The sequence below is a fragment of the Manihot esculenta genome, chromosome 10 (genome assembly GCF_001659605.2).
Source record: "Manihot esculenta cultivar AM560-2 chromosome 10, M.esculenta_v8, whole genome shotgun sequence".
NCBI classification, from domain to species: Eukaryota; Viridiplantae; Streptophyta; class Magnoliopsida; order Malpighiales; family Euphorbiaceae; genus Manihot; species Manihot esculenta.
This window is the reverse complement of record NC_035170.2, coordinates 1,541,025-1,555,360: the sequence shown is the minus strand read 5'-3', so window position 1 is coordinate 1,555,360 and position 14,336 is coordinate 1,541,025. Positions and strand designations below refer to the sequence as shown.

General features: G+C 32.7%; 2 protein-coding genes and 1 pseudogene across 2 annotated transcripts; 1 reads left to right on the top strand and 2 right to left on the bottom strand.

Moving 5' to 3' along the window:
* Positions 1–2,706: 2,706 nt before the first annotated feature.
* On the bottom strand, positions 2,707–6,431 carry LOC110608102 (annotated as a pseudogene).
* A 1,229-nt stretch (positions 6,432–7,660) lies between these two features.
* On the top strand, positions 7,661–9,246 carry LOC110625249 (monooxygenase 2). The gene is made up of 3 exons (XM_021770852.2): positions 7,661–7,915; positions 8,012–8,255; positions 8,332–9,246. The coding sequence occupies exons 1-3, from the start codon at positions 7,695–7,697 to the stop codon at positions 9,124–9,126; spliced, it is 1,260 nt and encodes a 419-aa protein (XP_021626544.1). The 5' UTR covers positions 7,661–7,694; the 3' UTR covers positions 9,127–9,246.
* A 1,049-nt stretch (positions 9,247–10,295) lies between these two features.
* Positions 10,296–14,036, bottom strand: LOC110625250 (putative receptor-like protein kinase At3g47110). The gene is made up of 4 exons (XM_021770853.2): positions 12,667–14,036; positions 11,910–12,105; positions 11,308–11,543; positions 10,296–11,056 (listed from the first exon to the last, which is right to left on the bottom strand). Exons 1-4 carry the CDS (start codon positions 14,015–14,017, stop codon positions 10,614–10,616), a joined length of 2,226 nt encoding a protein of 741 aa, XP_021626545.2. The 5' UTR covers positions 14,018–14,036; the 3' UTR covers positions 10,296–10,613.
* Positions 14,037–14,336: the final 300 nt, after the last annotated feature.

The window sequence follows — 14,336 nt, the reverse complement described above, 5'->3', positions numbered from 1 at the left end:
ATATTATGCGGATAATCGATTAGTTGTAATATATACTAAAATTAATTGATACAGTTTGAAGGTTTAAAGGAGATCATATTGATGACAATGAGTTCTATCTCATTGTCCTTGTAAATTTCTCTCTATATTTTTCTAAAAAATTCCCCAAATCTAAAACAAGTTGCTAGATTAACACATTAACAATAAAAATAAACTAGTAACTAGAGAAGAAAAAGGAAATGGGAAGAAGAAATTTTTCAAGACAGAAAAACAAATGATAATAATTTGAAATAGGCACTCATTTAATTAAGTTCTATTTATATGAAAAATTTTAAAATTTTTCATTATTTTATAATTTAATTTAAATTTTAAAAAATTAATAATATTGTTCAAAATTATAATGTTGTCTGAAAGTGGCACACTGATGAGATAAACAATGTCGGACGAGTAATTATAGATTTCTGTTGGTGATGGGTATAATCAGACCTTACTCGCTGGCTACTATATAATATGTAAGTGTGAATTATTTTAAAAAATATTGAAAAGGACAATGATTCTTTACTGGTAGTTGCTGTCGTCAAGAAGTTAGCTCGTTGATTGACGAAGGTCTTCTTTGCCAAAAGTAAATTGCCAATAAATTCTCAGAAAGCATATATTATATATACATAAAATATTTTTGTGGAAATATTTGTTTTGTCAATATAATCGTATATAAATATGTGAATTATATTAAAAAATTCTGAAAACGACAATGATGCTTTCCAGGTATAATTGATCTCGTCAAAAGTTAAGTCGTTGATTGACGATGGTCTCCTTTGCCAAAAAGCAAATTGCAGGACAAGTTACAATGTAAATACCTCTCAATTATTGAGTTTTTTTTTTTGTCTAAATTTAATTTATGTTAAAATATAAATTTGAAATCCTATAAAATATATATATATATATATATATATATAATTAAATCTAAAATAAATTAAAAAAAATCGATAAATAATATATTTAAATTTATATAGCATATTTAATAATTATATATTTTAATTTTTTATTATTATAATTTTATTTTTTTAAATTATATTTTATTTTTTTTAAATTATATTTTTATATTTAATAATATTAATTAATATATTCATAATACATATAATTTATTATTTTTATTATTATAATTTATATATAATTTTTAATTTTTTTCATTAATAATTTTATAATTTTTTAGTATAATATATTAATATATATTTCCTTTTTAAAAGGGAAAAGATATATTTAAATTTATAATACGTCTCTTTATGGTTAGTTAATGATAAATTATATATATATATATATATATATAAAATTAAATTTTAAAATAAATTGATAAAAATTCAATAAGTGTTACTATTAAATTTACGAGATTGTGACAAATGACATAATTAATTTTATATATTTATGATATGATGTAAATATATTTATAATTTTTTATATATTTATAATTTTATTTTTATATAAAATAATAATAATTAATATATATAATAAATATAATTTATTATTTTTTTAATTCTATTAATATATAACCTTTTAATTTCTTATTATTTTCTAATATAATAAATATAATTTTTATTATATTTATTATCACTATTGTATAACATCTTTTATTACTTTTTAATATATTATATTATTAATATTACAATAAAAATTTATTATATTTTTATTATTAAAAAATTTATTATATTTTATATTTTAATAATAAATAAAATATTAAAATTATATTTATAACAATATAATAAACATCATATAAAAAGATATTTAGACAATTAAAAAAAATCACTTTTATCATATAGCAATAATTTTATAATAAAAAATCATATAAAAGGTTTTTATTATCTCTCAATATTATTATTTATTTATTTGATAATTTTATAAAATTATAACTAATATAATTTAATTATACATATTTGAATAATTATATAAAATAAATATATAATCGATGAAAATTATTATAAAAAATATTATTTATAATAAAAATATAAAATTAAAAAATTAATAAAATTAATTATATAAAATATTATCAAACTAAAATTTTATTAATTCAAATAATTATAAAAAATTAATAAATATAAAAAATTAATGTATAATAAAAAATAAAATTGTGATCGTAATATTCTAAATCTTACAAATATTATTATTAAATTTAAATTATTACAACTTATTATATTAATAAATTTTAAAATAAAAATAAATAAACTAAAAGATATACATTGTATTTTATTTTTACGTTCTTTCCATGATCATGTCTCAAGAAAATCAACTTTAAGATAGTAAAGAAGTAATACTGTATGAAAATCAACTCAAGGAAGCTCTGTTGATAGGTTTTGTCGTGTATATGTTTTTCTCAGTGCTGTTTTTGCGTCTCCACTTCTTTTCTCAGGTTGACTGACCATGGTCTTAGCCAAAAAGCAAACGGAATCAAATTAATTATGTGAAAACATATAAATAATTAATAATTTAAACATGATTTAGTAGTTTTATATATTATCTTTGACACATGGAGCTCTATTTTCTGCACAGCTCTTGTTAAAAGTTGGTTGGTGGATTGACCATGGTCTTAAGCCAAAAGCAAATGGGAAAACATATAAAGAACTATGCACGTATGAAAACTTCAATATCTTTCCTTTTAATACAATTGGTATTGCATGCTTTTCTTTTCTTTTCTTTTTGTTTTTTAAAAAAATCAATAGGTTTTACAGAAGTCTAGAGTGACATCCTGTAATGAATTTCTCAAAATAAATAGACCAAGTAATTAATTTTATTAAATTAAGGGGACTAAACAGTAAGTTTCCCATGATCATAATATTTATTGATTTACACATTCTAAGTTTAGATATAACTGAAAGAAAAATATGGTAAAGAATTTGTAGACAGTTCAGTAGCTAGAACTTGAAGTTTATTCCTCTGCTTGAATGCAAGGGGAAACATGCCAAGAGAGTACTTGTCTTTGAAACTGCTTGAATGCAAATTGCTTATTCCTCTGCAATTCAATCCAAATCATAGTAGACTTAATTAGGCTATAAGCAAATATGACGATAATATGAGATTTATCAATCAGAAAGTGTTTTAAAAAATGAAGCTCATACCTATTTGTGATTTACAATTCGTGGATCTTCATGAGTCCTTGCACGAAGGATAGCATCCATGATGATGTTTAATTTTCTGGTGACATCTCTCATATTCATTCGATCTCCTGGGAGTTCTGCTGAGCATGCAAGTCCTATTTTGAGAACTGATACAACACATTCTTTCACATTGCTTACATGTAATTTCAAATTTTCAATTTTGATATTATTTTCTTGGATTTCAATTTGACCATCATCACTGCTCTCATTGCCTTCAACAATTTCTTCTGCTCTGAATTCTCCTGTTGCAATTAGCTTGGGATCCAGAGCCTGCATTACATGTCCTGGTAGCTTAGAACTCACAAAGCTGTGGAGATTCAAACCATCTGTGAACACTTCATCAGTAGGTCTCCGTCCTGTGAAAATCTCCAACAAAATTATTCCAAAGCTGTACACATCCCCATTTGTTGTTGCTTTGCAACCTATTCCATATTCTGAATGCAAACATATCCCACAATTTTTGTTACATAGATGACTACCATGTTTATTTGATAAATAAGAGTATTGAAGATTTTATTACCAGGAGGTATATAGCCTATTGTTCCCTTCATCCCGATGGAGTTTGTTTGGCCTTGAGAAGAGTTGCTTGTGTTTTTGGAAAGAAGCCTTGCTAATCCAAAATCACCAAGATGAGCAGTCATGTCATTGTCAAGCAGAATATTGCTTGGCTTCAAGTCACAGTGAATTATTGGTGTTTCACAGAGATCATGAAGGTAGTGCAGAGCTGATGACAGATCAACGGCAACACGAAGCCTTTGAAGAAGGTTTAAATTCCTTGATTGACTAGTACCATCTTCTTCTGGATGCAACCACGTTTCCAAACTTCCATTCTCCATGAAATCAAGCACGAGAGCTTTGAAGTCATTGCCTTTAAAATCAATGCTAGAGCAGCATGTCAAGATCTTCACCAGGTTTCGATGTCTGATGCTTCGCAATGCTCTGCACTCAGCAATGAAACTCTTGGAAGCTCCATGTTGTTGAAGGTTGAGTACCTTCACAGCAACTATCCTTTCTCCTTCTAGATCAAGACTTCCTCTATATACAGATCCAAAACTACCTTCTCCAATTAAGTTGTCTGAAGAGAATCCCTGAGTTGCTTGGAGAAGCTCATTGTATGAAATTTGAAAGAGCTTATCCAACGTAAAAGGATTGGATGATAGATTCTTTTTTGATTTTCTCCAGTACAAAAGCCTCAAGGATGTTATTGCTGACAAAAGCAAAATTAAACTCATGGTTGCTGCTAGAATAATGGCAACAAGAGGCTTTTTATGTTTCTTTTGCTTGATGGGGCATGCTGGTAACTGCAGTTCTGGAATACCTCCACAAAGATTTTTGTTTCCATCAAGGGACACTGCACTTCTACTGCTGAAAACTCCTTTGGTTGGTACCTCACCCTCAAGATTATTGAAAGAGAGATTCAGAAACTGTAAAAAGGGGAGCTTTTCTATCTCCTTTGGAATCTTTCCAGATAAATTGTTTCTTGCCAGGTCTAGGTATCGGAGACCCCGTAAGGAAGCAAGGGAAGAAGGAATGGGTCCTTGGAGAAAATTACCCGGCATGTAAAGATCAGTTAGGCTCAAACATTCACCGATTGATCCAGGAATTTCCCCAAACAGTTTGCTCTCTGTGATATCTAATGTACCAATATTTTTCAGGTGGCCAATTTCTCGGGGTAACGGACCTGTAAATGAGTTATATGACAAGTTAAGAACTAGTGATAGAAAGGGCAGAGCAAAAATTTGTGGAGGTATGCTACCAGTCAGGTTATTGTTCCCCACATCCAGAATATGCAGATTTTGACAGTTTGTGATACTTGTCATATTCCCTTCTAATTTGTTTCTTCCTAACCAAAGATCAGATAGTTGGGTAATGTTACCTAAGGATTGAGGGATTTGTCCTGACAACATGTTTGTATGCAAAAGCAATGCTTGCAGCTTTTGAAGCTTTCCAAATGAATTGGGAATGCTGCCATAAAAAAGGTTTTGCTCCAAGCCTAATCGATACAAATTGACTAGGTTTCCAATGTCTGCTGGAATTCTACCTGATATTTGGTTTATTCCTAAGCCTAAATCTCCAAGTGTAGACATGTTTACTATAGTTGCAGGGAATACACCGCCGAAATTATTGTCAGCAAGATATAGTTTTCGGAGATTGCTGCAATTTGACAAAGATGTTATGAAAGCCAAGTCCTGACTTGAATTACTGCCCAGAAAATTTTTCTCCATGTTCAGCCGTTGAAGACCAGTCAAATCTCCCAGATTTTTGGGGATTGGTCCTGTCAATCTGTTGCTACCGATATCGAGTATTTGAAGCTGAGAAGCATTCGTTAATGAAGCTGGAATACTTCCATGGAATTTGTTACCGCCGATATGAAAAAATTGCAGGTTAGGAAGAGTGAGTCCTATTTTTTCTGGGAGCCTCCCATTAAGTTGATTATCTGGGACAGATAGAGCAGTGATGGATGAGATATTGTAGAGGGTAGAAGGAATTGGACCAACCAGATTATTGATTCCCATCCCAAGCATTGTCAAGCTTGTAATTCGTCCCAATTCATTTGGAATATTTCCTTCCAAATGATTGTATTGTAGAAATAAACGTTGGAGGGACGAAAGGTTTCCAAAAGAATGTGGGATCTTTCCTGTAAGTTTGTTTGTACCGAGGAAAAGTCCCATGAGCTTCTTTAAAGAGCTTAGCTCAGCTGGAATTTTCCCCACTAATCCATTAACAGCCAAAGTCATAATCCTGAGCTCTGAACAAAAGCTGATATTGACTGGAATTTCTCCTCTCAATATGTTGGTCTTGAGGCTGAAAATTCTTAGACGAAACAGACGGCCAACTTCTTGGGGAATTTCTCCATAAAATCTATTGTCACTAAGGTTAAGGAACCTTAAAAATGAGAGGTTCCCAATATATGGAGATATTGTACCTGACAAGCTCAGCTCGTGCAGGTCTAGAGACGTAACTCTATGGTGCTTTCGGCCGCAAGTAACCCCTTGCCATTTGCAGAAATTGACAGAATTGTTCCATGATCTCAAGGTTACATATGGATCGCTGGCTATCTTGGCTTTGAACTCCAAAAGTGCAAGACGATCAGTTTCATTCCCCATCTTAAAACTGAGACAAATCTCAGGTTGCAAGCTGAGCATGGTGATAGAAACTAAGAAAATGAGATGAACATGAAGAATTGAAGACCAAGAAGCTCCTAAGTTGGCTAGATGTGCCATCTTAATCACTTACGAGTAATTATGGTGTGTTTGTATGGAAGTGAAGAAATTATGGTAGATTTCTGTCGCTGGAAGCTGCTATATATATAGCCTTAGTTGAAGTAAAGTTTCATGCAATAATGTTGAAATAAAAAAATATATGTATAATATTACATGCATAGTATTTCTTCCACTTTTGATATACTTCTAAGTGAAATTTTTATTTTCAATAAAAAAAGGTAGAACAGAGTGTGTAAAGATGACAAATGTTAATTAAATTATGTGGGAATATTTTAAAAAATGTTGAAAAGGAGAAAGGTGGTTTCCAGGTAATTGACGTCGTCAAAAAGTTAGGTCGTTGATTGACCAAGGTCTTCTTTGCAAGTTATAAAAACAAATATCTCTCAATTATTGAAGTATGCACATATGGAAATTTCGATTGCATTGACGTTTCATGAAAATTTCCATTCTTTTTTATAATAATTTAAATAATAATAAATTTATATATTAGTGTTAATAAAGTTGTAAAAATCTAAAAAATAATTTTTTTTAAAAAAGTGTCTTAAATTTTAAAAAATAAAAATAATATTTTCTCTATAGAAATATCAGCTTATTTAAATTAAATAAGACCTATAAAATAAATTATTTATAGAAGTCTTGAAACATCTTTCCTCTCTCATATAGTCTCCTGTGAGATTTTTTCCGTTTATCCTTTAAAAATTAATTCTACGCTATGATAGTTTGTTTCATTTATTATTATATTTTCTTATGGGACATAAAAATCATGGACCGTCTGATGAGAGGGATCCAACAACGCACAATGAATCACAGTCATGCAATTCTTTGCAAGTGTATTGAATTTATGTCCACATTATTTATGTAATTTTTTTCCTTAGAAAAGTATAAGCGAAATTAAATTCAGCTACATACTCACATGAGATGGACTTTAACCACATTATAAATTCATTAATTTTAACGGTCAAATGTTATAAAAAAAATATAAAATGCTCTTGAAAGAATCATATAGTAAATTAAATAATAAAATATTTAATAATTAAAATTAATAAAATAATTAATTAGTATATTTTTTTTAAAAAAATAATATTTTTTAAAAATGAAAAAATCAAAGATTAAGTAAATTACCCTTAATCTTAAAAGTCTTGTCCATCAAATATTCAAAAGCTTAAACCAAAATGTATTTAACAACTTAACTGAGGAAGCTTTCTGCACGAAAACATAAACTGAAATAATTGCGTGGGACAATCGGATTATTACAATGTGGTCAATTCTGGTGTCTCCTTACGAGGTCTCTATAAATTAAGACACAACTGCATTTTCAAACAAGAGAAACTAAGTCTAGAAAGCTATGGAAGTTGTGGAAGATGTGGTGATTATTGGTGCTGGAATAGCTGGGCTAGCCACTGCTGTAGCCTTCAAAAGAGTTGGGGTTCGATCTTTGATCTTAGAGAAATCACAAACTCTACGATCCACTGGTGCAGCCTTATCTCTCTTTCCAAATGCTTGGCTCGCCCTTGATGCTCTTGGTGTTTCTGATAAGCTTACTTCCATTTATCCTCCTTTCTCAAAGTACGTAAAATCTGCTATGCCTTTTCTGATCATAACTCAAAATTTTTTCTTTAAATAATTAATATATAGCTGCTTCTTAATACTCATAATGATTAGGGGGACTGTGACTGATGTGGCTACTGGAGCTGTTCAAGAGATCAACTTCTACACAGGAAAAGGAGGCAAAGCTCATGGACCCAGATCAGTTCATCGCAAAATTCTATTAGAGGCTCTGGCAGAAGAATTGCCTGCTGATTCAATTCGATTTTCTTCCAAGTTTACTGCTATTGAACAGCAAGAACTTGGAGGTACTTCCATTGTTGTACTTTATTTGGAAGATGGAACTACCATCAAATCAAAGGTAATTGTTTTGCAAAATCATCGATTTTAAATGTAATCTTTGGGATTTGGAGTGTTATTTAAACTATTGTACGTAGGTTTTGGTTGGCTGTGATGGGGTGAACTCGGTGGTGGCCAAATGGCTAGGGCTGTCTGCACCAGTCCACTCAGGTCGAGCAGCAGTTCGTGGGTTGGCTGTGTTTCCGCAAGGCCATGGGTTTAAGCAAGAAGTCACACAGTTTGCAGATGTTGGCAAAAGGGCTGGTTTCGTCCCACTAACCCACAAAGAATTATACTGGTTTTTAACTTGCCTTGAAGGAGAAAACATGGCAAGAGATCCACTACTGATATGGAAACAAGTGATTGAGAAATATGCAGAGAATTTTCCCCAAGAATACTTAGACGTGGTTCGACATGCTGATCTTTCAAATTTGACATGGGCTCCATTGATGTTTAGACATCCATGGAATGTCATTTTTGGAAATCTAAGCAAAGGAAACATCACAGTGGCCGGCGACGCCATGCACCCAATGACATCAGATCTAGCACAAGGTGGCTGTTCAGCTCTGGAGGATGCAGTTGTTTTGGGCAGACACATTGGGAATTCTTTTATCAAAAATGGAGGAGTACTTGTTCCAGAGGACATGGCTCGAGCCATTGATGGGTATGTGAAAGAAAGGAAGTGGCGAGCTGCTATGCTTATCACTGGGTCGTATCTATCAGGGTGGGTGCAGCAAGTCGGTGATTCTCAATGGTGGAAAAAATTTTTAAGAAACATTTTCTATGCATTTGTCATGCCTAGGCTCTCTAATGTCGCTGGTTATGATTGTGGGACATTGCCTAGCGTCTTTGCCGCCATTGACCTGCAACATTCCTCCGATAAGTCGGACTAGATCTTGATATCCTGATGAGAAGATGAAGATGAACATTGGCTTGAAGGTTGTGAACTTTCTTCAGATTTAGTTTATCAGGGTTAAGATAAAAGAAGAGATAATAATGAATGTTCTGAAAATCGTAAGGAACATTCTGATTTCAATAAAGATGGAATCGAGTTATGTATCAGTTCCATTAATTTTGTAATTGAAAATCTTAGATCCTCAGATAAAAAAAGAAAAAAATTCTTAGATTCAAATTCTAATCAGAAAAATAAAACTAATATTTATTATTACCAAATTGTGCTCCTGTATTAATAAACCCACAAGTGATGTTGCTTCTCATAGATGTTTTGCTGAGTTTTTAGATAGAGATTGAATTGTAAAAAATAGTAATATGTAGGAATTAAATTATAAATTTTTCATAATACTATTTATATTTAATTATTTTTAATAAATTTAATTTTAATTAAGTGTTTCATGGATATTCCAAAGAGTACGGCCAAGTACTTGCTTGGCCAATATATAAAAGAGCAGCTCAAGCCCCATTGATGTTGGCAATCCGGCGACGGGTGGCCGTCCGCCCACCATAGACCGTCGTAACGGCATACTTTCTTCTTCAAACAACACAGATCACCACTCTGCTCTGGATCCGTGATTAAATGCCAAATACATTAAAATGTGATCTTTTCATCATGTTAAGAGACCTAACTTAATTTAAATACAAGTAGCCAAAAATAATATTGATAATGTTTATAACTATTTGTAAAGGCTTGGAAGGCTGAAAACACTCATGTGGTGTTTTAACTATGAACATGTGTGATTACTTTCTTTTTTTCTGTTAAAGGATAATTAAAGTTTCAATTTAGTTAATTGTAAGATTTATGTGATTTTATTATTTTTTTAATTCGTTCTAATATTATTACTAATATTTATTATTATTTTATTAATTATTAATATAAAAGTCCGTTGCACAGTTATTAGAATAATATATTACCGTTCAGATCGATTAAATCCGTAATAAATTAGATCGCATAAAACTCTACTAAAGAACGATATAATCTAATTTAAATAAATCAAGTGTCTCTTGACTAGTTTAAAATCTAAAAAAATATTGAATATACTAAACGTTTTCGATATTTATAACTGGCTTATCAATAATTGATTTTAAATTATTTTTATATTTGTAATCAATCATTGATTGAAGAATTATTTTTATATTTGTAATCAATCAAAGTCTGGAGATCTTTTCAGACTCTTGATTGAAGAATTTTACCCTCTTATGCTTTCTATACTCTGTTGCCAAAGTATTGTGCTTCGATGTTTACTTTCAATTTCTATGATTTTAAAGTCTGTAATGATATTTAGTTGTTCTTGTAACTTCCTCCTGGTAGTTCTGCAGATCATGCAAGTTCTATTATGAGGACTGATAGATTACATTTTTGCACATTGCACCTCTGCAGCCTTAAATTTTCAATATCAACATTACTTTCATTGTGCTTCGTAGCTTACTGTTGTTGTGGCTGTTGCATTGTGCTTCCATTTTGAACTATTTTCTGATGTCTATGAAGGAAAGTGTCCTTGATGTCATTTAGTTTGCTTGTTGCATCCTTCATACTCATTCGATCTTTTGGCACTTCTGTGGAGCATTTGAGTCCAATTTGCAGGACTGATACAACATATTCTCGTACACTATCGTCAATACTTCCATCATTGTCCATATTTTCTGCTGCTGCTGCTGTAGCTGCCCCCACTTCTCCTGGAGTGAGTAAGGTGGGATCCACGACCTGCATCACTTGTCTTGGGAGCTTAGCCTTTACAAAGTTGTGGAGATCTAAACCATCTGTAAACACATCATGAGTTGGTCTCTTTCCTGTGAACATCTCTAGCAAGAGTATTCCAAAGCTGTAGACATCTCCATAAGTTGTCACACTGCTGCCTACTCCATATTCTGCATTTCATGTCTCCAATTCCATTAAAATTTTATCAAGATTGACACACTTAATATTCTATCTATAAAATAATATGGGATGCATTCATCTTTTCATATTGTCTGCAGTGAAAATTCAGGGATAAATACATGCAAAGTTTAAGAGGTCTCAGAAATCAGAATGGTTTCTTCCTCTTGTTTCCCCCTCATCATGCATCATATGCCATGCTGATACATGTAGTTATTTATCCAAGAAATTTGGGAAGTATTACCTGGAGCCATGTAGCCAATTGTTCCCTTTATCCCAGTTGACAAAGTCTGGCTTTGAGAAGGACTATTGGCGCTTTCAGCAAGGAGCTTTGCTAATCCGAAGTCACCAACATGAGCAGTCATGTCACTGTCAAGAAGAATATTGCTCGGCTTCAAATCGCAGTGAACAATTGGTGTTTCACAATGGTCATGAAGATAATGCAACGCAGAAGCAACATCAATGGCAATATATAGTCTCTGAAGAAAGTTTAATTTCCTGGTTTGATTATTACCATTTTCTTCTGGATGCAACCAAATTTCCAAGCTCCCATTTTCCATGAAATTGAACACTAGAGCTTTGAAATCATTGCCTTTGAAATCAATGCTGGAGCAGTACGTCAAGATCTTAACAAGATTCCGATGTCTGATGTTTTTCAATGCTTTGCACTCAGCAATGAAGCTCTTGGAAGCTCCATGTTGCTGAAGGTTGAGTACCTTTATAGCAACAAAACATTTCCCTTGCTGATCAAGTGTTCCTTTATATACTGAGCCAAAACTGCCCTGTCCAATTAAGTTTTCTGAAGAGAATCTGTCAGTTGCTTTCAATAGTTCTCCATATGAAATTCGAGAAAGTTCATCGACTGTGAAAGTTGAGGAAGTTGGACTATTTTTTGACTTTTGCCAATAGAAAAGACATAAGAATGCGGCTATCACGACAAAGAGAAAAGAACTGATGGTTGTGGTGAGGACTATGACAATGGAAGGCCCTCTGTCTTTTTCTTCTTTGATAGGACATGCTGGCAGCTGCAGTTCTGCAATACCTCCACAAAGGTTTCTATTCCCAATGAGCGAAAACGCACTTGCATTTTTGAAGACTCCTGTTTTTGGTACCTCACCCTCAAGATTGTTGAAAGAAAGATTCAAATATTTCAAGAAGAAGAGCTTTTCTAGCTCTTTTGGAATATTTCCTGACAAGTTGTTTCTTGACAAATCTATCTGTTGGAGACCTCTCAAAGAATCAAAAGACGAGGGAATGGCTCCTTGCAGGAAGTTTCCCTGCATGTAAAGGATTTCTAGCCTGGAACAATCACCTATTGTCTTTGGAATTTCCCCATAGATTTTGTTCTCTGATACATCTAATGCATTAACACTTTTCAAGTTGCCAACTTCTGAGGGTAAAGAACCTGACAATGAGTTCTGTGATAAGTTAAGAGTTCCTGATAAAGAAGAAAGACCAAAGATTTGTTTGGGTATGCTGCCCATTAGTTTATTTCTTGATACATCTAGAAATCGAAGGTTTTCGCAGTTTCCAAGGCTTGGAGTAATATTTCCTTGGAATCTGTTTCCTTCTAACTGAAGCCAATATAGGTTCGTAATGTTGCCCAGGAACGCTGGAATTTCACCAGAAAGTAGATTTTGATTTAATGTTAGACGTTCCAGCTTTTGTAGCTTTCCAAAAGAAATGGGGATACTACCAGAAAAAAGGTTTCTATCCATATCTAATCGATACAAATTGACAAGACTGCCTACCTCTTCTGGGATTGTTCCTGATATTGGATTCCGTCCGAAGCCTAACTGCACAAGATTAGACAGATTGCCAATGGAGCTAGGCAATGCACCACCAAAATTGTTTCCATCAAAGTATAGTTGTTGCAGATTGCTGCAGTTGGCAAGAGATGGTAAGAAACTCAAATCTTGACTTGTGTTACTGCCAAAGAAATTGAACTCCAAATGAAGCGATTCAAGTCCCTTGAGATATCCCAGATCTGTTGGGAATTGCCCTGTGAAACTGTTGTTCGAGATGTCAATAAGCCGAAGCCGAGAAGCATTGGCCAATGATTCTGGAATACTTCCAAAATATTCATTTTGAGCCAAAAACAGTTGTTCCAGGTTAGGAAGAGTTAGGCCTATGTTTGCTGGGAGACTCCCACTTAATTGATTAAATGTCGTGCCAATGGAAGTGATAGATGAGATATTATAAAGTGGAGGAGGTATTATGCCACTCAGATTATTAACCCCGAGCTCAAGCAAAGTTAGGCTTGTTAACTGTCCGAATTCATTTGGAATCTTTCCCTGCAAATGATTTTCTGCCAAGTAAATCATTTGGAGGGATGAAAGATTTCCTAACGAATTTGGGATCTTTCCCGTGAGACTATTTTCACCAATGAAAAGAATCACAAGCTTCTTTAAAGATCCTAGCTCAGCAGGTACTTTTCCCACCAAGTTGTTATTAATCAAATCTAGAAGCCTGAGCTCTGAGCAACTGCTGATGTTACCTGGAATTTCACCACCCAACTGGTTATTGCTCAGGTTGAAATGTCTCAATCGGAAGAGGTAACCAACTTCTTGAGGAATTTCTCCATGAAATCTGTTGTCGCCTAGGCTGAGAAACCTCAAGAATGTGAGATTCCCTGCATGTGGAGAAATAGTCCCCGATAAGCTCAACCCCTGCAGATTTAGAGACGTAACTCTCTGATGTTTGGAGCCACAAGTAACTCCTTGCCATTTGCAGAAGCTGACAGAGTCATTCCATGAGCTCAATATGCCATTTGGATCATTGCTTATCTTGGCTTTGAATTGCAGAAGAGCAAGCTTATCAGTCTCATTTCCCAACTTAGAGAGACAATGAGCAGGTTGGAAACATAGTATGGTTGCAAAAATTAAGAAAAACAAATGAAAATGAAGGATTCTGGAAGGCAAAGATGGTGCTAAGCTGGTGCCTGCAAGTTCCATTTTTTCTTGGTGAGGATGCAAATGGATAGGGAAATTAATATAGAGATTGTTATAAGAAGCCAACTCGTGGAGCTGTCTGCAAGCACATTTATTAACGACAAAGACTTGTAACCAGCTTTTCAGACATTTAAGAATAAAAAAGAAAAATTATAATATATTTCTCATTTTCTTGAAATTTAAAAAAACACACAACTTAGACTTTGTTCCTTTTAATGGGAAATAATTTAATTTTTAAAATCTCATTCAATTAATAAAATAGTGCAATTAAAACTCACTGTTAGCGTATAATAATTTAATTTTTTTAAAATTTTATTATTAT